Genomic DNA, 25,721 nt, shown 5'->3' on the forward strand with positions numbered 1-25,721 from the left:
CGTACCTCGTTAGCTAATGAAAAACATGACGTTTTTCCGTTGGGAAGAAGGTCAGAAAATAATTTGAGATCGTTTACAAAAATAATTATTCAGCTTCAATTGTTTGAGGAGAACTGCTGGTTGAGTAAAAGAGACTTAATGAAGAGATGCAGAAAATAAATTTATGTACTCGCGAGGATTCATCTAAGTTTAGGTTTGAGATTTCTTTAATTGGCTTTTGACACTTCGTGAGTTTTTTCTGTTAGCAGAGAATGCTTCTCAAATCCTTTTGAATTCAAATATTAATGAAGAAACAAACAGTTTTTTCTTTCTTTCTTTCTTTCTTTTTTTTTTTTTTTTTTTGCTTTATACAAATGATTTGAAGGCAAAAAAAAAAAAAAAAAACGCAGGGAGATTTTCATTAAAAATTCAGAATCTTGTTTTTTTAAAGTCTCTTTAGAAATTTTGGAGCGAAAAACATAAGTCTAGTACTAAAGTACTTTAGTCTGAGTGCTAAATTCATTGTACCACTAATAGGGCGCTTAGAAGTATTAATTCAATTACAATAGAAGTTTTAAATTCCTCCATAAGAAGTCCTTTTCCGTCATTTTTTAAGCATCTTGCATCATTATCAATACAGTGAAACCTGTGTAAGTTGACCACTTGCGGTGCAGTACTTTGGTAGTCAACTTAGACAGGTGGTCAACTTATAAAGGGGGTAATGATTTTTTTTTTTTTTTTTTGTCATTTCTTGTACCATGTGTTCATTTTTTGACTAATTGACGCTTACTCTTTCCGTTCAACTCACTTTCATTGTTTAACATTACTTTGAAACAATAATTTAAAATGTTATTCAAATATTCTTAGAGGTTATTTTCTCAGAATGACGTGTAATGTGTGATGTAAATTTAAAATTTCAGTAGATTGATCAAAAAAAAAAAGCATTGTTTATAAAAAGTTATTTGATATTAATAGTTCCTAAAAACTCATAGCTAATCAAAAATAACAAATTTTTCGCTTATTTTTTTTCTCATATACATTTAATACATTTATAACCATGATGATCTACTTTTCAACAAAATACCTCCTTATTGAAGTTTGGCGCACTTATTAGATACTAGTTTTGGAAATTCCATATGTGTCAGCTAATTTTCTCTGGATTTCTCCCTTTTCAATTAATTTTAATATTTCATACTTTTTATCAATCTCAAGTTCAACTAACTTTCTTTTTGAAGCCATTTTATGTAAAACTATAACACAAAGAGCAACAAGCTGGACTCTCATAGTTCAGAAAAGCAGTTGAAAATGAAAATGTCCTATCTCTTAATCCCTTGCACCAGAAATACTGCAATGCAAGTAACTTTACTCTTTAGCTCAATTCAATTGTTACCACAAAATATTGTAACTGGAAAAAAATACTTTGTACTTTTCTATTAACACATGTTTTCATTGAACAGAGAGTACAAAAGGCAATCTCAAACAGATCAACAAAAGAAAAACAAGTTTGGGGAATAAAAGGGTTCTTAGTAGTTTTTCTATGTGGTTCAACTCAAAAGGAGGTTTAGTTATGCTGCTGTTCATTTAGTTAGTAAAATGCTGGTCTGGTATCAAAAATATTCTTGGAGAGCTATAAAAAAAATAATAAAATAAAATAATTTGCTAAATAAAATTTTAAAAAATAAACCAAGTGGTCAACTTACTAAGGGTTTTTTATAATACTCCAAACCAAATTTGGTGTTCATTAGTGGTCAAGATAGACAGGTGGTCAAGATAGAGAGGTGGTCAAGTTACAGAGGTTTTCCTTCATTGTATGAGATAGGACTAATTCCGTTCTTTACAAAAGAGGTCAACATAGACAGGTGGTCAACTTACAAAGGTGGTCAACTTTACACGTTTTACTGTACAAAAAATAATCAAGAATGTTCCTTAATTAAAAAAAAATGCAGCGAAGACATCAAATCTTAGTAATAAGATAAAACGAATTCGTAAGAAAGTTATAGAATAAGACCTGCGTGACGGCCCAATGTACCAGCTTTGAAAAAACTGAAGTTGACCTTTTACTTAAATATCATGAATCAAAGCACGTACATTACATCACAAAGTTAAGGTACGTTACATGACAAAATTATATGTGTTTATGTGATCTTTCCATGAGACATTACTATTGTTCCTCCAGTGGCATTTTCCTATCCAGTTGCTTGCAAAATTGAATATTTAAGTACTACTTGATATACACACTAGCGCGGTACCCGCACGACTTTGCCTGTAGTAGAAAATTAAAATGTCATTTGGTCACCTGTATATTCACAAACAATGGATGATGATTTTCTCGCCAATTTGCTATGTCTATTTGCTTACCCATGTTACGGTCCCACGTTATGATAATTTGGTAATTTACTCGTTCATGTTGTGACAATTTGCTCGATAAAATATTCTTAAAACTAGAATATAAAAAGAAAAAAATCGAATTTTTGAAAAATCTCTTCGAGGTGCACACCTTCATGCTACAAACTAATTTTGTGTCAAATTTTATGAAAATCGTCTGAACGGTTTAGGCGCTGTTTGCGTAACAGACAGAGATCCAGATATCCAGACAGAGAGACTTTGAGCTTTGTTATTAGTAATGATTAGCATGTTAAACAAAAAGCTATAAATATGCTCTCAAAAAGAAACTCCTATTGCACTGCGTGGACATAATGTCATAGTAAAATGGGTAAACTTATATTATCTGTACGTATAGAATTGGGAAGAAATCATTAGGTTGTCTTGAGCATTTTCCTTACCCTGTTTGTAAAACTCAGAACATAAGTTTATTTTCGTCAATGCACAGTGTTTCGATTAGTACAAGTTAGGTGGACAAAAGTCATGTTCAAAATTCTAAACTTTGGTATTGGGATAGTGCAAGCAATAAACCAAAACATGATACTTAGTTATTTGTTTATGTCTAACTCCCTTCCGACACGTGAGTAATAAGGTTCAAAGGTACGGATCGGTTTGTAATTGAATAAATCGAGTTCCAGACATCATTTCATCACACAAAATTAAAGTGTTCCTAATTTCATATGATTTTATTGTTCAAGTTGGATATTTTTTATACAAGTAAGTGCTTTTTTACCATAATTTAATTAATCTATCTGATAGGTATACTATATTAAATATATTTTTTAAAGAAGAACGACGAATTTTTTGCGTGTTTCAAAACTTTCAAGTGATGGCAATGACTTGTACCCATTTGTACATGGGCTAAATTTTCTGTTTATAGTAGCTACAGCTTTCCCATTAATAATAAGACGCATTATAGTTAGCGCACTCGAGTACAACATATTTTTGTCACCCAAAGCTTTGGATGCTTCAATAATTCTTCAAAGAAATCCATACTCGTAAGAAAGTATTCTAGAGAAATACAAATATGTTGTACTAAAGTGTGCTAACTATAATACGCCTTATTAATAATGGGAAAAGTGCAGCTATTATATACAGAAAATTTGGCCCGGGTACAAACGGTAAAAATCATTAACCTCACTTGAAAGGTTTTAAACGAGCAAAAACTTCTTCATTTATCTTCAAAAAAAAATTTAATACGGTTTAATTATCAGATAGAGTATTTAAATTAGGGAAAAAACCACTTTCCAGTATAAATAATATCCATCTTGAACAATTAAATCATGTGAATTTAGGAACACTTCAATTTTGTGTGATGAAATGATGAATTCTGAACTTGACTTTTGTCCAGCTAGCTTGTACTAATTGAAACACTGTGCAATGGGGATAAATATCAAAAAGTGGTAGATAAAAGAGTAGCAAAGCAAGAGACATTAAGTTAAAAACCATTTATTGGTTTATGTTACATTTAAAAATACGCTCACTGAGCTGTTCAATAAATCTAACAAATACATTTGACCGGGTCTTGCGTCAATTTGGCCAACAAACCATCAAATCAATTGAGCACCTTTCCAACTCTAGAGTCCATGCTTATATACGTAGAAAAACAACTACGCCACCTAGGTAATTTACATATTGTTGCACTTTCAGTTCGAATACTGTCAAAAAGTACACATAAGCATGCGTAAAATTTACGCATAAAGATATCCGAGGAACATTAATGTGTAATACTTTTTTTGAACATTAGAACTGACCTTTAGACTTAGACTGATTAATTGGAATATTATTACACTGCGCTCATTAGATAAATGATTTCCTTGTTTGGAGATTCAGGATTTAATTACACCTCGATTTTCTTACAAATGCATAGACTTTCATTCCATGAGCCCAATTATTCACCTTGAGAAAATGACATCTTTTGAAATTTTGGGAAATGGGAATTTCATCCCTGTTTCCGAAATGTCATCTTAATCCATCCCCTCCCCCCCCTCAGCGCATCCGAGTCGAGCGCCATATTTGAAGTAGTTATTAAAGAGTCCCCCTTTTATTTAATCACCAGTTTCAGCTTTCGAGGAGGCCATCACATTAACTCATTCCTCCCGATTTCGAGAACTCGAATTCTGACAAAGCAGGAAAGGGTAATTATTTTCAAGTATCGTCTTTCGCGCGAGTTTAATAACGTGTGGTACGGGATGGTATCAGTCACATGAATATTGACAAATAATAATTAAAATTTAGTTAATGTTATTTACACTTTTGTCGGGAGTCACAGTTAAGTCAAATCGTAGAATCTGCCAATAAACTGTTTGCGGTATGTTTACTTGTTTCACTTCCTTTATGATGGTAATTTGGCGGATATTTTGGTCGTTATGCAGGATGCTGTTCGTGTCACGTGGCTTGAAATCCTCTAGAATAGAGAGGTAATATCCAGTTTGTAGTATTACATTCGAGGTAGTACCACTTTTGTTGGGAGTCATATTTAAGTCAAATCGTAGAATCTGCCAATGAACTGTTTGCGGTATGTTTACTTGTTTAACTTCCTTTATGATGGTAATTTGGTGGATATTTTGGTCGTTATGCAGGATGCTCTTCGTGTCACGTGGCTTGAAATCCCCTAGAATAGAGAGGTAATATCCAGTTTGTAGTATTACATTCGAGGTAGTACCACTTTTGTTGGGAGTCATATTTAAGTCAAATCGTAGAATCTGCCAATAAACTGTTTGCGGTATGTTTACTTGTTTAACTTCCTTTATGATGGTAATTTGGTGGATATTTTGGTCGTTATGCAGGATGCTCTTCGTGTCACGTGGCTTGAAATCCTCTAGATTAGAGAGGTAATATCCAGTTTGTAGTATTACATTCGAGGTAGTACCACTTTTGTTGGGAGTCATATTTAAGTCAAATCGTAGAATCTGCCAATGAACTGTTTGCGGTATGTTTACTTGTTTAACTTCCTTTATGATGGTAATTTGGTGGATATTTTGGTCGTTATGCAGGATGCTCTTCGTGTCACGTGGCTTGAAATCCTCTAGATTAGAGAGGTAATATCTCGTTTGTAGTATTACATTCGAGGTAGTACTACTTTTTTTGGGAGTCAGATTTAAGTCAAACAGCTGAATCTGCCAATGAACTGTTTGCGGTATGTTTACTTGTTTAACTCCCTTTATGATGGTAATTTGGTGGATATTTTGGTCGTTATGCAGGATGCTCGTCGTGTCACGAGGCTTGAAATCCTCTTGATTAGAGAGGTAATAACCAGTTTGTGGTATTACATCGAGGTAGTGCGGTGCTCCCCTTCAAAGTTTGCAAACTTTTATCTTTAAAAAATAACGGACCATGTCCGAGTTAGTTACATAAACATGAAAAATGGATAAAAATCTATTTCCACAACACATATTGCTGTTGTCACTTTTGCTACCAAATACATTAATTTTACATTTAAATTGAATTTTCTATGTAAGTTAATGACTTGTTTTCCACGAGGTTTATTACATAAACCAATAGGATCATTTCACTTTTTTTTAATTTAAATGTAACTTTCAGTCCTGTTTAATGCGTTGCTGTGCTTTGAAATGAAGCATTAAGGTTTAACTTTAGCAATATTGATTTTTACAACATTTGACATGAAAAAATCGCTTTGTTTTAATAGCGCTGAAAATCGGCCAATGGTATCATGTTACGTTAACTACTCTCAGGTCCATACTAAACATACCCCCCCCCCCTTTAAAATTCATTTATTCTCTGAGACATGTCACGCAGAAACACCCTAGATGAACCATGATCTTCAAGAAGACATATTATATGCACGGAGTAAAAAGTTCTGTTTTCAAATTCTTGGTGCGAAGTATAACAAATAATAATCCATTTATCTAAAAGCAGTTTTATTTAAACAACTGTTTCACCTCTTTCTGTACAGTTAGATTCTGGAGAATATGCTCAATGAAGAAAGTTTCTTCAAAACATAGAAAACGGATGACTTATCACAATTAATCAGTCTTAGGTATCCATACCTAAGTGTAAGTAGAAAATGAAGAAATAAAACTTTTGAATTTTAGTTTGAGTTGCATCTTACCGCAATTTAAGTTTGTTGTACAAAGTAACTCTTCAGTAGAATAAGAGATTCTGGGTTTAAACACATCAAAAAGCAGACTCATGCAGTAAAAATGACAGCGCCTCATTTTTTGGCATCGTGCCAAGTCTATATACATCTCCCTTATTTTACGATATTATACTAAAACAGTAACTGAAAAGCTAAATCTGAATGACACCGTTGACATATTATATGCCGGACATTCTTAACACTTTAGTCATGCAAGCATACAGCATGTCTCTGATACGTTGATTCATGACATAGCCAATGTTTAAATTTTTCCAACTTAATAAGGAAGGGAGATTGGCAATGCGTTGAGTTGGGTTACTTTCGTTGTAGTTCAGCGATGGTATTCTTGCTCAAACCCACACTAATAACACGTACCTTTTCCCCTAAAGTCTCCAAAAAGAGGTAAACATTGTCAAGGGCACGTTTCAACCTATCAGAGTCACGTTATAAGACTTTCTTCACACATGGCAGCTTAATTGAATCAACTATCGAATCATGGTTATCAGGATGTGTAACCAGGTAGACTTATCGGGACATTGCCTAGCATTTGCTCTACACACACAATGCTGACGTATTATATTCCGAACAATCTTAACACTTTAGTCATGTAAGCATATAGCATGTCTCTGATACGTTGATTTATCACATTGGCAATGTTTAAATTTTTTAAACTTAATAAAGAAGGGAGATTGGCAGTAAGTTGAGTTGGGTTACTTTCGTAGTAGTTCAGCGATGGTATTCTTGCCCAAACCCACACTAATAACACGTACCTTTTCCCCTAAACTCCCCAAAGAGGTAAACATTGTCAAGGGCAGGGTTCAACCTATCAGAGTCACGTTGTAAGACTTTCTTCACACATGGCAGCTTAATTGAATCAACTATCGAATCATGGTTATCAGGATGTGTAACCAGGTAGACTTATCGGGACATTGCCTAGCATTTGCTCTACACACACAATGCTGACATATTATATTCCGAACATTCATAACACTTTAGTCATGTAAGCATATAGCATGTCTCTGATACGTTGATTTATCACATTGGCAATGTTTAAATTTTTTAAACTTAATAAAGAAGGGAGATTGGCAATGAGTTAAGTTGGGTTACTTTCGTAGTAGTTCAGCGATGGTATTCTTGCTCAAACCCACACTAATAACACGTACCTTTTCCCCTAAACTCTCCAAAAAGAGGTAAACATTGTCAAGGGCACGTTTCAACCTATCAGAGTCACGTTATAAGACTTTCTTCACACATGGCAGCTTAGTTGAATCAACTATCGGATCATGGTTATCAGGATGTGTCAACAGGTAGACTCATCGGGACATTGCCTAGCGTTCGCTCTACACACGAGTGAACTAGTTGAGCAAACTCGGATCAGTTTTAACAGCGATGTGGAGCAGCTAATTGAATAAATTAGGTTTAAGAAAAACTTCCAAAAACATCATTCAACAAGACAGCAAACTTTTTCGAAAAGTTGATTAAACTAACCATCTCGTGTGTATTAGGCCTAATATTTTACGACGCATATCATAACATAACGCAAACAAGAATTTTGTTGAAACAACTGCGCCATTTAAAAAGTTTTAAATATATAATTTAACCAAATATTTTAAGAGTTTATTCATATGATGCCTGTAGTTATTTTTATTTTTGATATGATCGCAAACTTTCTCTGTGTCTAATCCAAGCATCTTTTAAGTTTGAATGTTTATTTTAAGTTCCTTATAAACAACTTACTCAAATTTCGTTGTCACCGAAATCTTTTCATTAACTGAAGCATTAAGGTTATCTGACTGACCAAGTGAATGACAAAACTTTTCTAATGGACTGTAAAACAAAACTGTAGACAATTAAGGCAACGAAACCGAGTTCGACTTTTATCTCGTCGGCCAATCAAAGTCCTTCACGAAACTCCAAGAGATGCAGTAATAGCCGATCAGAAATCGAATGTATCTGATTTTACGTCGTTTTCTCGCTGTTATTGAAAAGCATCATTAAAATAATTGCCTGCTTAATGTTCTGCACGATCCAATATGCAGAAGGTATAATAGCATCATTTTGCGCATTTGAAGCTGGAATCAAAATTTTGGATCTTAACATTTATGGTTCACAATTGACTTGAAGAGAACTATTGATTCAAGAAAACTTACGGGTACGAGTTACTCTCGTAAAAATGGCAAATATCATTTTCGATACTTTGGGGTTTTTTTTTTTTTTTGGAATCAACTTTAACGTTTAACCATCAACTGATCACTTTTTTTTATTCATTCTCCGTTTGATTGTGGGAAACAAGTATCAATTGTTTGCTCATTAGTTAATTGTAAAATGTTCAAAACTATTCTTCTTCGGAAGAAGAAGGAGAGTATTTCGCACCCCAGCTTTGAATCAATCTAAGCTAAAAGGCGGCTGATATGCAACAACAACATGAGTTATCAGTTATGCAATTTCCTTTACATGAAAGTACGGTTACAACACAACTTCAGAAAAAAAAATTCCTGAAAAAAAAAAATACTTTAAATTTTGACATCTTGAATTCAAATTATGTTTTTCGCAATCACGAGTGCGTGTATGTAGGCGTGTGTATTTGTGTGTGGGGGGTATGTGTGCTTGTGTGTAGGGGGTATGTGTATGTGTGTGTAGGCATGTGTGTTTGTGTGTGTGCTGGTATAAGTGTGTGGGTAGTTGTGTATATGAATGTGTGTGTGGAGGGGGGGGGGGGTAGGTGTACGCGTGTGTAGGCATATGTGTTTGTGTCTGTGTGCAGGCATGAATGTGTGGGTAGTTGTGTGTGTGTGTGTTGGTGTATGTGTGTGTATGTGTTTGTGTGCGTGTGTGTGTAGTTGTGTATGTATGCGCGTGTGTGTAGGACACGGATGCAACCTGGAGGCGGTTTTCGCTATAGGAGCAGCATCGTGAGGAGCCGGTCGACCGTGATGGTGCGGAGGGTGGCGGTGAGAAAGTAAAATCAAAGGACATCAAAACTGTCAAATGAGAACAATAAGCAATCGTGATTGCTCAAAAAAAAGCTTTTTGTTAACATCCCAACATTTTTGTGTGTCCCTTCTGTTACAAATCCTTTCGAAAATAATAAAACGTATAATTACATAGAATCTGATAACATTATTTAGAATACTGAGTGATGTAACATCCATACTTAGATAATAGCTTAGAACATGGCCCCACAAGATGGCGCTGACGCTTAACGGCCCTTCACAATTTATGACTTTACTGTGTTTAACCGATGCAGCTCATACCTCCATCATTCAGTGGCAACGTAATGGAAACAGGGGTTCCCTTTAGCGCCCTCTTTGTTGCCATGAGTTTCAGCTATTGTCACGGAAAGGGAATTAAGTGGGGTCATGCTTAGAGTTCACAAATAAGGTCAACAAACAAGGTGAGGCGGATTTTTGAACTAAATTAAACTTTTGAATGTCCGCTCTTGCATTTGTATTAAAAGGAACAAAAAGTTTTTTTTTATTTTTTTTTTATTTTTTTGAAATTCCAGACAGAATAAGTTTTATAATCATTATTTTATTTCATGCTTGTTGTGCAATTGTAACTTTTCTTTATAGTTAGTACGATTTTAAAGGCTTATTTGTCTACTCTGGGACATTGAGTGGCCCAAAATAATTTAAAACCCTTCCTTTATTACTCACTAGTGATACCCGCACGGCTTCGCCCGCAATAGAAAAATCAAAAGGTCTTTTGGTTCGCCTGTATATTTACAAATAATGTATAGTGAATTTTCTCGCCAGTTGGCTTGTACCGACATTACGGTTCCACGTTATGATAATTTCGTATCTCGCCAATTGGCTTGTGCCCATGTTACGGTTCCACGTTACGATAATTTCGTAATTTATGATACTTTTTTTCTTAAAATTGGAATAAAAAAAGAACCACATCGAATTTTCGAAAAATCGCTTCGAGGTGCACACCCCCATGCTACATACTAACTTTGTGCCAAATTTCATGAAAATCGGCCGAACGGTTTAAGCGCTATGCGCGTCACAGACATCCTACGGACATCCTACAGACATCCTACAGACATCCAGACATCCTCCGGACAGAGAGACTTTCTGCTTTATTATTAGTAAAGATGTAGAAGCCATTGATACTTTATTGCACACAAATAACTGAGAAATCAACTTTAAAAGATACTCTTTATTGGAAGAAATTATTAAAATCTATAAAAACGAGCTGATGTGTGCATCACATGACTTCTTTTTACTCCAATTTAATGCCATTTCCCCATTATTGGCAATTTTAAAGTGATTCAATTGTTTACTTTCTAAATATCACCAACAGTGGCCAAACTAAAACCAAATTTAAAAAAAAAAAATAAAAAAATGTAAAAATTTGTCGCCAAATTGGCGACAAAACTTGGCAACCAAAAGACTGGCGATATACCGCCAAGTGTTCGAAAATTATAACACAACTTGAGTTTAGATCGAAATTAACAGTGATTTAATCCCAAAAAGGGGCAAAAGACCCCCTTTGGAGCATACGAATGCAACCAAAAAGGAAGGTGCACAACTAGACCCCACTAGGAGTCCACGTACCAAATTTCAACTTTCTAGAACATACCGTTTTTGAGCTATGCGAGATACATACACACATACGCACACACATACGTACATACAGACGTCACGAGAAAATTCGTTGTAATTAACTCGGGGTTCGTCAAAAGGGATATTTCTGGTGTCTGTACGTTCCTAGGCATATATCCACGTGTGGTTCGGGTCGAAAAAAAAAAACTTAGCATTCATTCAGAGGTGAGAAAAATGGAAATTAAGGCCGATTTTTGAGTGAAATTTTTTTCGCGAATACAATACTTTCTTTTTTGGTAAAAGGAAGTAAAAATTCAAAAGTGTCTGACAGGATTTGCTCTGTTTCCCCGAGAATTACCCATACGTGTGTTCAAAATTTACGGAAGCATATCAGCTCATTTTAAAGTTGTCCTTAATTGTGTTCGGAATAACACGGAAGAGGGATGTGAGAGCATGCAAATGTAAACTCAATAATTAACCGGTTACTCGTAGAGCGTGGTATAATGAGGTAACTCGAAAAGACCAATCCGAGAATGGAATGGTTCCGGTTTTATGTGTTGTAGCGAAAGGGCTCATACTTGAGAGGCTCATTAAATTAATTACTCCCCTTAATGACTTGATATAGGAGAGGAATTATGGAGGCCCCTGTATCATTATTTGGAGTGGATACTGCGGCTTAGAAACAAGGTGGTTCGTAGGACGGCCAAAAGACGGCTATAAAACTTCCTTAAGGCTCCAAAAGCATGTGCGTCGCCGAAATCGGTTTGTTATACCTATTCCGGACTCAAATAGTAATACATGAGGGTGATTATGTGTAAAATCAAAGCATAAGGATAACTTTTTAGTAAAATGCATTAAAGTGAATACTTAAAAATCTTATATCTTTAAACGAGCGATTCTTGTGGGTATGTATATATATTTATATTTCGAATCTCGAAAACAGCTCTAACGATTTGGATGAAATTTTGGATTTAATTGTAGTTTAGCATTCTAAGTTCATCTACACCAGTGTTTTTCTGTAAAAACACGATTTTTTACAAAAAAAAAAAGGTTTTTAATATAAAGTCTGATTGAGTTAAGCATTGAAAAATATTGTGAATCTTATATCTTTAAACGAGCAATTCTTGTGGGTATGTATATATATTTATATTTCGAATCTCGAAAACAGCTCTAACGATTTGGATGAAATTTTGGATTTAATTGTAGTTTAGCATTCTAAGTTCATCTACACCAGTGTTTTTCTGTAAAAACGCGATTTTTTACAAAAAAAAAAAGGTTTTTAATATAAAGTCTGATTGGGTTAAGCCTTGAAAAATATTGTGAATTGACACATAAGGCGGACGATTTGCAACCATAACAATGAAAATTTGTCTCTTCTCGCTGAAAAGGGGCCGTGGTAGCCTGATCGGTAGGGCATTGGACTCGGGGCCGGAGGGTCTCGGGTTCGATCCCCGCTGGTGGAAGACCCACCGTCGTCATTAAAGGGGACTGGGCGACGTTAAATATGCTCGTGGTCTCAATGTCCTCCAAGTGAAACGATACCTCTGGGGGTGCTAGCACCAGGTAGCTATTAGCTCTTGGACTAGTTCTAAATTCTCATTAACTGTTCGATCCGGTGATGGTGCTGCCATCTATCGGTATATAAAATAATGGAGGCAAGGCACTTAGTATGCAGTCCTCGACATAAATACAGTTGTAGTCAGTTGTGACTCTTGAATAGAATTCTCGCTGTAAAATTTTAAACTTACTTAGAGTTGCCAGGCTTGGCTGATTTTTGCCATTTCGGCTCATTTCTATCACACTTGGCTAAAAACAAATTCAAAAGCACAATGTAAGTCAATGTAAGGCATTTTTTTTAATCAAGACTATTGCTTGACCGTCCGTTTTTATTTCGGTTTCTTATAGCTGAAATGATTATAATGCTGATGAAGTGTTTACATGTATATCTCTCGTTTCTCCGGAAGCATCGAGAACATTAATATTTCGTTAACGTGATGCTTTTCAAGTATATTTGAAAAAGTATCGAGCCTTAGAAAAAACACGAGTTGACAAAAAATTATTCTTTTAAAGCCGAACGAGGCTCGCTCGTCCAGGTACTATTTATAATGAGAAAATTTGAAATCTAAGGAAAAGTTCAAGTCAGTATTACAATTTTAGGCTACGTTTCCCAGAAAGTGAAAAACAACATATAAAGAATAAATAAAAGCCATAGATAGGGCTGAATCAAATCGTAAAAATATTCATAAGAACAAAAATAAGCCAAACACAAAGGAATAAAAATTGGCAATTAATTCTTAAGCTCGTAAATATTGATAAACATTTAGCTAAGACTAGCTGCGTTGCCCGGCTTTGCCCGGTCCACCTTGAAAATAAAAATTGTGTCAAGTGACGTATATTCAACAATCAGGCGTAAAAAATAAATTTAAAAAACATCATGATTTCCTTTCCAAACAATGACGACAATATTAAAATACTTTTAAGAAATTGAATCCAGAAAGATGGATTTAAAATACGTAACCATGGAAACACAAAATGAAATAAGTTTAAGGAATTAAAATGCGAAAGAAAATGGTTCACAATTTGAATGGAATCGAGATTTCTTAAACTTGATTTAAAAAGAGTTGTAACTTTTTTTCCTTTCGAGATAAAAGCTTGTTTTTTCGACCATAGGTCGAGTTAGATCTGGAGTAAAAAAGGTCGCTTTTTCCAATGGCGTCAAAAAGAAAGCTGTGGGACAATTCCTTCACTTTTTATTGATTTATTTAATGAGAAAAGAAGTGCCTAAAGGAACAAACTGTGAAAATTTCAGCGCAATCGGTCGGATAGTTCTCGAGTTTTGCGAGATCAAACAAACAGACGCTTTTTGGGGCTTCATTTTATACTATGTAGAGATAAGAGTCCGGTTTTAGCTTCGTCGACACCTGACAAAGAGAAAGTTCAGTGGAGAAGACCGGGCAGCCAGATGTAAACATAGACAAACTGAACAGGGTACCCAGATTTAACTCCTTCAGTCGGAATTATGTAATATTAGACCAAAAATGTTGATATTTGGTACACAGTGTACTATAGTAAAGGGTATCTTATAGACAAAATTTTGAGTTTGTAGGAGAAAAATTAAAAGAGTTATGGCACGTCCAATATTCCGGATTTATATTTATGAAATCAATATTTCATATACAAAAACGATAAAATACCGAACAAACTTCATTATAAAATGTTCTACAAGCAATTATAAAACATAATATAAGCGTTTGAAACGATTAATTAAAGATTATATATTTTTTTAAAAATCAGGAAAAAAACCTCGCTTTTCAGATGAAAATCCATGGTTGGAAAAATAAGCCACTCTCTATCTCTCAATCCTTGTATGTAATTGTTAGTAAAGAGTCAACTACAAAAAAATCAACTAATTAAATCAATTATTAAATGATTAGCAGCTGTTTAAAGTATGTGTCCGGTATACCGGACACCAGGTCTGAAGGGGCTAAGCATTATGGAAAATTGGGGGCTCCGCCACCACCGTATTCACTGAGTAAGTACAAAAATGTACTTTCAATGTGTTTTATTTTATGCATAGAAGTACAAAGTAATTCACATGATACGTTAAGGAATAATATCAAAATTAAATATTATATTTAACACTAGAATTACGGGAGGGGTCAGTTTGACCCCCAAGCAGACTTACTTATTTTGCTAACTGCTCGTCTGTATTTTCATAAAAAGCTTAATCCTTTCTTGACTTTTCCTAAATAACAGTGCTGTGTAATAATAAAAAGCTTTCAAGAATACTGAATTTATTCTAAACCCAAACTAAAGGATTATACGTAACAGGTGTTATTTTGACTTTTTGACCATTTTGACCTGAAAAATAAATAGAAATATATTTATTGATGCTGAAACGCAACAGAATCTTTAAAATGCCTCTAAGAATATAGCATTGCAGGAACTTGAAGCATTTATAATGTTTTTGTACATAAAAGAAAGCATTAGTCGCTAGTTTCTGAAATGCAAATGAAAAAGCGCTGACTGTTTAAAGAGCTTTTAAACTTTTTTTAAATGCTTTAATATACATCTTTACAATCCCTGCAGCCTTTAAGTAATCTGTATTTATTCTAAATATTTTGATTTTAAACTAATTTTTACAAATGCACAACATTATGTAGGGAACTAAGCAGATTTCTTCTCAGGGGTCAAAATGACTCCCGCCGTATTTCTAGGTATGTGAAGATTGCCGTAATTCTAGCGTTAATGGAATTGTAACTTTTATATTGTTTAATTCAATAAAAATCGGACATGAACAAATGCAATTACAGTGAAACCCCTCCTAATGGACACCCCTCAAAGGCGGACACCCCTCTTATGCGGACAATTTTTAATTCCCCAGTTCCAATGCAAACAATATTATTAAACCCCTGTCCTGCGGACACCTCTATATTGCGGACAAAAAAATTTGTCCCGTTAGTGTCCGCATTAGAGGGATTTTACTGTATTTCAAAATCAGAGTCATCTCATGTATAATTAATTTTATGACTGCAAATCATTGAGTTGAACTCACTTATTTTCAGCTTTTTCTTCTGAGAACAAAGTTTAATTTATAGAAAAAAAGGTACTAAAAACCTTCTTTGTTGCTTCCCATTACGCTGAAAAATCCTTGTTTGTCACATTAATACCCCTTTCTTATTATCGTTAAGTAGTGATTATATCTCGCAAACACTGCCGAATGTAACTAAAACAAAATAGCTGAAAAGTTCAAGCTCTGTTTCCGATAAATGTGTCCAAAAATTTTCCGGTCAAACTTTCAAAAACAAAAATAGCTTTTACATTTTGTGAGATTTTTTGTCCTTTACCATTAGAATATTATTTAAAGTTTGCATCTCTGACAGAACAATGCTTAACTCATGGACAAATGTGTCCTAAAATTTTCCGGTCAAACTTTCAAAGACAAAAATTATTTTCACATTTGGTGAGATTTTTTGTCTTTTACCATTAGAATATTATTTAAAGCTTACATCTCTGACAGAACAATGCTTAACTCATAGACAAATGTGCCCAAAAATTTTCCGGTCAAACTTTCAAAAACAAAAATAATTTTCACATTTTGTGAGATTTTTTGTCTTTTACCATTAGAATATTGTTTAAAGTTTGCATCTCTGACAGAACAATGCTTAACTCATCGACAAATGTGCCCAAAAATTTTCCGGTCAAACTTTCAAAAACAAAAATAATTTTTACATTTTGTGAGATTTTTTGTCCTTTACCATTAGAATATTATTTAAAGTTTGCATCTCTGACAGAACAATGCTTAACTCATTGACAAATATTACTTTAATAAATTGACCTGAACGAAAATGCGATCTTCAACGAAGCATGCTGTGTTAAAACAATTTGCTTGGTTATGTGAGCCCTTTGAACACTTATTCAATTTTCACAGTCAACGTGATTTCAGAAAAAAAAATTCATTCCTATAATTTCTACCTGCTTTTTTTCACTTATAATTAAAACCTTAACACGTTAAAAATGTTTTTTTCTGCTTCCGTGATTTCTCATTCTTTGTTCGTCATAAACAATCTTACAGGTGTGTTTTCACAGCGAGTCTTTTTTAGAAATGTTTTGATCTTACACACTGATTTTTAGAAGCAATATAAAGCAGCGTTCCTCAGCCTTTTTTTGGTTCGTGGATCGGCAAAAGATTTGAGAAAAATTCGAGCACCGGCGAGGTTGATTTTCTTTATGCAAAAAAAAAAAAAAAAAAATCACTATTGATCAGTTAAGGTGATATTTCCCCCCCCCGGAAGGGGGTGACTATTCTTTCTTCTCTTTTAAAAAAAAACTTTGTCCGTATCCGTTAAAGACATGTGAAAAAAAAAATGAATTCAGAAATTTTGAATTCAAATTATGTTTTTCGCAATCACGAACTGAGACAGGACCCTTCTCATTGGAGTTATTGTTTCAAGAAACGGCTCCTGTCCCCCTCAAGTCTGCCTCTCCTCCTGGGCGGTTACTTGTGCATAGTTGTGTGTGTGCGTAGACCTGTGTGTATGCACGTAGGCGTGTGTGAGTGGATGTGTGTGAAGTCGTGTGTGTGTATGTGTGTGAAGTCGTGTGTGTGTGTGAACGTGCGTGTGTGTAGGACATGGACGCCTCCGACAGGAGAAGCGGATAGCTCGAAATCGGAGCAGCCGCGCCGCGCCGCCAGCAGAGGACGGTGGACGGTGGTGCTGCAAAGGCTTCTGGTCCAAGTTGGAAAAGGCACGGACACCAAAAACGGTCAAATGAGAACAATAAGCAATCGTGATTGCTCAAAAAAAATTACGGACAAGTGATAAATATTGGTGGAAAAACACAGAAAATTAGTTAACAAAATTTACTTAAAGAATGTTGTAAAGGATATTATTATTATCATTACTATTAGTTTTTCTTCTTTTATTTTGAGTAAAGACTATTTTTTAGCGTTGATGAGTGAAAAACGGTCAAATTTGTTCACGGACCGGGGCCAGTCCGCTGTTCCACCGGTTGAGAATGGCTGATATAAAGGTTATCTCTTAAAAGTCAGCCATTTTTGGTTAACGCGATCTCACATTCGGTGATCATGAGAACCGATTTCAAGAATGTGTTTTTGAAGAAGAAATTTTCTGCTGATATTCAGGAAACATTCACCTTTGTTACCTTAACTAAATCGTCATCGTGTTGATGTCAGTTTCTCTTAACCAACTTAATTGAAGCTTGACCCAATGCAGCATGTATTTTTCCTCATACATTTTTTTTCTATTAAGGAAGAACTTAAAAAGCACTTCATAAAAAAAAAAATAAAAAAAATTTAAAAAAATTAAAAAAATTATTTAATTTGAATTTTGACATCTTGAATTCAAATTATGTTTTTCGCAATCACGTGTTTTTTTTGCGGGTGTGCAGGCATGTGTGTGTGTGTGGGTACGCGTGTATGTAGGCATGTGTGGGTATTCGTGTATGTGTGTTTGTGTCTGTGTGCAGGTATGTGTGTGTATAAATGTGTATGTGTGTGGGTATGTGTGTGAGTGTGTGTGTAGGTGCGTGTGTTTGTGTCTGTGTGCAGGCGTGTACGTGTGTGTGTGTCTGTGTGTGTGTAGGCATGAGTTTGTGTCTGTGTGCAGGCATGAGTGTGTGGGTATGTGTGTGTGCATATGTGTGTATGTGGGTATGTGTGTGTGTATGCATGCGTGTGTGTGCAGAATATGGACGCAACCTGAAAACTCTTTTCGCTAGAGGAGCAGCATCGTGAGGCCCGTCGACGGTGGTGCTGCAGAGGGAGGCGGGGGGGGGAAATAAAATCAGCGTAACTCTAAAAACAATCAAATGAGAACAATAAGCAATCGTGATTGCTCAAAAAAAAAAAAAAAAAAAAACAAGGTTCTGGAAATAATACTCACCAAAATATGGAAAGAAATGTAGAAACTGAGCTTTAACAATTTCACACAGTTTAAGAAAATTAATTAATTTCTATCTGAAATTTCGTAGTCTGAAAAGCGAAGTTTAATTTAAATCTCGACTCGCTCATTTGGCATTGACTTTAGAATCGTTTGACATTTGCGCTACGCAATTTGGTGTTCGAAATGACACTCTTATCAGCGATACGCTTTAATTAACTTCTGCAGTCTGGCTAATACGCTGCAATCCCTTGTTTTCCAAAGGCATGATAGGATACCTTTCAGATAATGCATTTGCGCGAGGGAGCTTATTGGAAGACATCAGTAAAGATTCAGATCTTACGCAGAGTGCTGGCTTTCCTTTAACAGCTTGAAAGAAAAGATCTGTTTGAACTTGTTACTTAAACTTATCATCTGACTTGAAACCAAACGAAGCGAAACTTCTGCCATCATCTTGAAATTAGTTTCTATTAAAAGGTGCTGATCTATAAAATGCATTGCGATGTTTTCACCTAACGGTATTTTATTTTACGATTTGGTGAAAAATGTCTCACAAATACATGAAATACATCGCCAGCTCAGTCATTTCCAGCCGAATTAGCACGGACCAGATGAGTGACCGAAGCAATGGTTCGGTTCAACTCTAAGCACGAAACTGTAGTCCTCGGCTGGAAATGACTGAGCTGGCGATGTATTTCATAAATTTCTGCTTTAGCCCTAGCTAATGGGCGGTAATTTACTGAATGTACCATGCCTTGCCTTCAATCTTAGAGTTGAACCGAACCATTGCTTCAGTCACTCGTCCGGTCTGTGCTACTTCTATATTAGAAACCAGTTTGTTTGGCACTCTTTGCTTCCTTATGAGGTTTTCCAGCTCAGTCACTTTCCTATGCCGGGCTGATGAGTGCTAATAAGCACGAAACTGCAGTCCTCGGCTGGAAATGATTGAGCTGGCGATGTATTTCTGCTTTAGCCCTGGTTAATGGACGGTAATTTACTGAATGTACCATGCCTTGCCTTCAATCTTGGAGTTGAACCGAACCATTGCTTCGGTCACTCGTCCGGTCTGTGCTACTTCTATATTAGAAACCAGTTTGTTTGGCACTCTTTGCTTCCTTATGAGGTTTTCCAGCTCAGTCACTTTCCTATGCCGGGCTGATGAGTGCTAATAAGCACGAAACTGCAGTCCTCGGCTGGAAATGATTGAGCTGGCGATGTATTTCTGCTTTAGCCCTGGCTAATGGGCGGTAATTTACTGAATGTACCGTGCCTTGCCTTCAATCTTCGAGTTGAACCGAACCATTGCTTCGGTCACTCGTCCGGTCTGTGCTACTTCTATATTAGAAACCAGTTTGTTTGGCACTCTTTGCTTCCTTATGAGGTTTTCCAGCTCAGTCACTTTCCTATGCCGGGCTGATGAGTGCTAATAAGCACGAAACTGCAGTCCTCGGCTGGAAATGATTGAGCTGGCGATGTATTTCTGCTTTAGCCCTGGTTAATGGACGGTAATTTACTGAATGTACCATGCCTTGCCTTCAATCTTGGAGTTGAACCGAACCATTGCTTCGGTCACTCGTCCGGTCTGTGCTACTTCTATATTAGAAACCAGTTTGTTTGGCACTCTTTGCTTCCTTATGAGGTTTTCCAGCTCAGTCACTTTCCTATGCCGGGCTGATGAGTGCTAATAAGCACGAAACTGCAGTCCTCGGCTGGAAATGACTGAGCTGGCGAGGTATTTCTGCTTTAGCCCTGGTTAATGGGCGGTAATTTACTGAATGTACTATGCCTTGCCTTCAATCTTGGAGTTGAACCGAACCATTGCTTCGGTCACTCATCTGGTCTGTGCTACTTCTATATTAGCTACCAGTTTGTTTGGCACTTTTTGCTTCCTTAAGAGGTTTTCCATCTCCAGCTCAGTCACTTTTCTATGCCAGGCTGATGAGTGCTAATAAGCACGAAACTGCAGTCCTCGGCTGGAAATGACTGATCTGGCGAAGTAATTCTGCTTTAGCCCTGGCTAATGGGCGGTAATTTACTGAATGTCTCACAAATGCCGAATATGTACACATTTTAACTTATAACATTATAACGAATCTTTGTAATTTATCGTATCCTTGGTCTGTACACTAGTAAAAACGTTGAGTATGAAGTACACAAGCAAAATTGCACTTTTTTGTCTTTTTCCTTCCTGTCTGCTCTGCGTGCTACAGACGAATAACATATTGAAAACCTAAATATCCTGTATCTAGAAGAAATACACCTAAGAATATAGTGGAGGGTGGCCCAAAGCGGGTAGGTTTTCAAAGAACGTTCAAAAGTTGCAGTTTTTGAATTTTTATCGCAACAATTTCGGTTTTTTTTTCCTAGCAGGGTTCTTGAACTTCAAAATAAAAAGTAATTTTTCTATTATTAAAAACCCAGTACTTATTTATAATCAAACATTTCAAACACTTGAAAAACCCGCTTTGACCTACTAGGGGGCCAGAGCGGGTAAGCTTAAATAATTGTAATTTGGTACATTTGCCAATCAAATATGAAGTTATAAATGATTAAATCAGTTGACTAGCTACTTGCCATTCAAAAAAATGTATAAAAAGTTATAATTATCCAATTTAAAGTCAGTACATTTGTTTATAAAACATAAAGAAATAACTGAATAAATTGATATACTAATTAATTGCCATCAACAAAATAAACTTTTTAAAGTTATACATACCCTATTAAAATAGAAAATCTACGCCAGTGCATGCGTCAAGAAATTATTAATAAATACATAATTAAATCCAATACCCGCTTTGCCCAAAAGCGTGTGTTTTATTTTAATAGTTATAACCATAAATAAATAGCTAAAAGAAACGGAATGATCATCGTACTTTGTAAGTGGACGGTGTCAGAATAACGTAATATTATTGACAATCAAAAATATAAGCTGGTCTTATACTAATCACAAGTAACAAATCTTTTTTTATAGAAATGAATCTTTTTTTTTTTTTTTAATTTTAAACCCGGTTGAGTCACGCCGCTTCACTGGGAATGACTAAAACTCGAGGGTGTCCATGTAAACAATATATATATATATATATATATATATATATATATATGCACCGCCGCTGACACACGATTCGGGAGCATACGAAGGCCTACTCGCTTTGGGCCACCCTCCCCTATCTTCACCTTCATTTACTTTTTTATATTAGAGAAAATATTTCTTTACGTATTGAAAAGCTTGTTTCCTTTTGGTAAAATTTATGCAAATAAAACTTTACAGATTGACTTCTATGACTAAAACATGGCACCAGTCTCCAGTGCTTCATTAAATGACGATGTCCTATTTGCTTGGAGTTATGGGCTTGTCGAGAAGTTAAAAAGATATCCCCCAGTTGTAATTATTTTTGTTAACATATTAGGAGAGAATTCGCCAATGTTCGATTGAGAGAAATTTTGAACCTTATGGATAATTATTAACACGTGGCAATCAATCTTATAACGTCACCCCCAAAGTTTTACGTCACTTTGTGGTACATAGTTTCATGGGGACTTGAGAACAGCTCCGCCAACTGCCACTTAAACATACAGATAAATAATATGCAAATACAGATTTCAAAAACCGCCAAACAATAAAGACGTGACCGTCATCAAGGGCAATTGACAAATGTGATTAAGCCATCCAACCAGCAGCCATTCAGCAGTGAACGTTAGACGCAGCTGAAACAAGCAGCTTTGTCACACCCTGATTTAATTTGCCAAAGTTCAAGTCTTTGTCGTCAAAACTTTTTCTACGCTCACAGGCATACCATTTGGTTCTCATGTTCTGCGTCCAACAGATCATCAGAGCCAAAAAAAAAGAAAAGGTTTCTCGTTCAACCCACTTAGTTTTTCCAATATATATATATATATATATATATATATATATATATTGGAATATATATATATATATATATATATATATATATATATATATATATATATATATATATTGTAGGTAAAATATTTAGTGTACAACTCTTTGTTTTTGCTTTCTTTTTTAAATGAACAATACTGCCCTAATATTTACAGATGAAAATTAGGACTGGACTGGTTTTAATTTAATCGGCGTCATTTTATTTATTTTTTATTTTTAAACATAAATTTTCCACTCAAATTCAAATTCAATTCCCGTGACTTCGCACTTTTTTTGCCATTTACTTGCCTACACAATCAAAATATGAGTCGATTTAGCAGTTTATCGCAATAACGTTGCTGGTGTTACCTGTACATTTTACACTGCAAAAGCTAGTTCTGAAATTAAGTTGGTTTTTGGCAGCGGTTTTCAACTAAACTGAGAGGTTTTCGTTCTACACAAATTAATGAAATAATGGCAAAAAAAAAAAAAAAAAAGAGCTCCTGCATCCAGCTCTAGGCATTCATATGAACTTTGACGTCTCGAACTCAAATTATGTTTTTCGAAATCACAAATTGCGATAGGTCCCTACTCCTTGGGTTTCTTGTTTCTACAAATGTTCCTTTTCATAGCTCATGATTGCTTCAAAATAAAAAAAAACTACTTTTGGAAATTCATGGATTGAAGAGGTTTGATATACTAAACTCATCAAATATCATTTTCCGTATACCTTCAACTTATTGAGCAATCACGATTGCTTATTGCTTTCATTTGACTGTTTTTGAGGTCCTTTGATTTTTCCCACCGCCACCCTCTGCACCATCGCCGTGGACAGGCGGCTCCTCATGCTGCTGCTCCTATAGCGAAAGCCGTCTCCAGGTTGCATCCATGTCCTACACACACGAGCATACATACACAACTACACACACACACACACAAACACACATACATACAGACACTTACACATATACACACACAAAAACCTACACACACACCCACAAAACTACCCACACTTTCATGCCTGCACACAGACACAAACACACATGCCTACACACACATACCCCATACACACAAACACACATATCCCCCCCCCCCCACACACACTCGTGATTGCGAAAAACATAATTTGAATTCAAGATGTCAAAATTCAAATTATTATTTTTTAATCATTTTTTTTTCTTCCTAGGACTAATTATCAACCAGGATATCCAGCGAGGACCAAGCTTCTTCAACGAGCCCCCCAGTCACGTGGAATTCCACAATGACACTGCCACGATCGTGCCCTGCCTCGCCAAGGGAAACCCTACGCCACTGGTCACGTGGACGCAGCAGGACGGCAGCCCTTTACCGGACGTGGCAGGAGTCCGGCACACGAGGCCGGACGGGCTGCTGGTCTTCCCGCCCTTTTCAGCAGAGAACTTCAGGCAAGGAGTCCATGATGCTGTCTACAGGTGTGTGGCGACGAATGTCATAGGGAGCATCGTCAGCAGAGAAGTCCGAGTCAAAGCAGGTGAGCTTCAAAATCTTCATCAATCTTTTTTATTTTCACTGGGAGGGAGCTAAAAGAGAGACATTCGGGATGGATATTTTTTTAAAGCGAGTGCTTTTGCGATAAATAAATGTTCTCGAAGTGTTTTTTCAGTACTGCTTGGCGTCTTAACGAATTCCCATGCACTAAGGCTCCTATATAAGAGGAGCTGACTTATCCGACATTTTGGTTCCATATTTGTCGTGCGAAAACAATAGTATTTGTACAAAAGCCTCATTGCAGAAAACTGGTGCTCAAGCTTCAGATGTGTTGCCTGATTGATGTTTGATTATTTTTTTCTGTAGATGAAGACGATTTAATTAATACAAATTAAAAACAAATAAGGTGTGAAAATGAGGTTTATTACAGTAAACATTTCCCGATACATTTTTGTTGAATTTGTGAGCTAAGGTATCTTTCTAGATTCACCATAAGTGACATTTTACTCAACTTATCATTAATTGTTTTACGACATAGCAACCAGCGAGTATTATAACGTATTTATAAATACTAGACACGAGGTTGGATCCAATTTTGTCTTGGAACCAAAATGTCAGATAAGTCAGCCTGTCCTTTTCAAGGGGCTCTACCATGCACTGATCTCTCACTTATACACGTCTCAACAAGACGTTAGAACTTTACTGTATAACTGAAAGCATCAAAACAAGCAATAATGTATAGTAGCGTTCGGTCTCAAAAGCAACGCTGACGCGCTACATTCACAAGAAACCCAGAAGCTGTCTGATTCTAATCAGGTTACAAATTTGCTACACGAAGACGACTTTGTTTTTTAAAAAATATTTTAAATAGCTCTTTGAGGTCTGCAGCTATATTACATGCGTCGCAACGATGAGCCACCCTGACAAGTTTTAACCAATTACTGCGTTGTTGTTGCTACGCGAGTATTTTAGTTACTGGTTGCAACTGTAAGCAACCGTTTTAAACCTTTTTAAAAACTAAAATATTGTGTGAAATTGTCTTTGTTGGATAAATTGGTGACCTGTTTGGTGTCAGTCAGTTTCTGGATTTGTGTGCATGGAGCGCGACAGCATTGCATTTACGATCCTATTCCGGTTACAGTTCCTATTTATTCTCACTTATTTAGACGTTTTCTATCGTACAGTAAAATCGTACCGTCTATTTTAGATTCATTCTGATCATTCTTGATATTCACCGCGAAAAAATCTTGTCTACAATTATATAATTCGAAGGTGCCAATATATCAGTCGTACTCTACTGGTCCAACAATTCAATACAATAAAATATATAACAATTTCTGTATGTTTAGCAGTAAGTTACTACACCATGCTCCAGACTCACGCTAGTGAGATAAATGCACTTTATCTACCAGTTTGTTGCCACTCTCAGCTTCAGTGAGATGACATTTGCCTCCGATTCTGTTATTCACCATTTCGTGGTAAGGATATTACAGTCGAGTCCCGCTACAACGCGATCCGACTTACGCGAAACGGCTATAACGCGATTTTTTCACCAGTAAAGAATTTTAGGCCTAACGCGAATTCCTGCCCGCAACGCGAAAATTTTCGGTGGGGAACGATCGTGCGCAAGTAATGTCTTTGTAATTGGCTACTATATATATATTTTTTTCGTGAATAGGCCTTCCTCCCTTTTGTTTCACTGCGAGCGGAAGTTCCCACACCGTACTAATCTGAACATCGCTCACACAAATAACTACTCCTTATTTTCCATTTATTTTTTTTCATTCTAAATTAGAAAGTTTTTGAAATATAATGACACCCAAGAACGCTGTTTGATCTAAAATTTGTGAAGATAGAAAGAAAAAGAGAAAGTTTTTAACAATTAAAGGAAAGCTAAACCTTCTGGATGTTAAAGCTGCTTGAAAAGCTGAATCTCAACTAAAAAATGCGTCTAAAAAATTTCA

At 35.8% G+C, this 25,721-nt stretch overlaps 1 protein-coding gene across 1 annotated transcript in view; it reads left to right on the forward strand.

Moving 5' to 3' along the window:
* Positions 1–15,202: 15,202 nt before the first annotated feature.
* Positions 15,203–25,721, forward strand: part of LOC129217817 (cell adhesion molecule Dscam2-like) — a 234,892-nt gene continuing 224,373 nt past the window's right edge. Inside the window, exons 1-2 of the mRNA XM_054852155.1 lie at positions 15,203–15,224; positions 23,477–23,800. Coding sequence (XP_054708130.1) covers positions 15,203–15,224; positions 23,477–23,800 — 346 coding nt within the window. The remainder of the gene's footprint in view (positions 15,225–23,476; positions 23,801–25,721) is intronic.

Source organism: Uloborus diversus, chromosome 2 (assembly GCF_026930045.1).
Source record: "Uloborus diversus isolate 005 chromosome 2, Udiv.v.3.1, whole genome shotgun sequence".
In the NCBI taxonomy this organism is placed as follows: Eukaryota; Metazoa; Arthropoda; class Arachnida; order Araneae; family Uloboridae; genus Uloborus; species Uloborus diversus.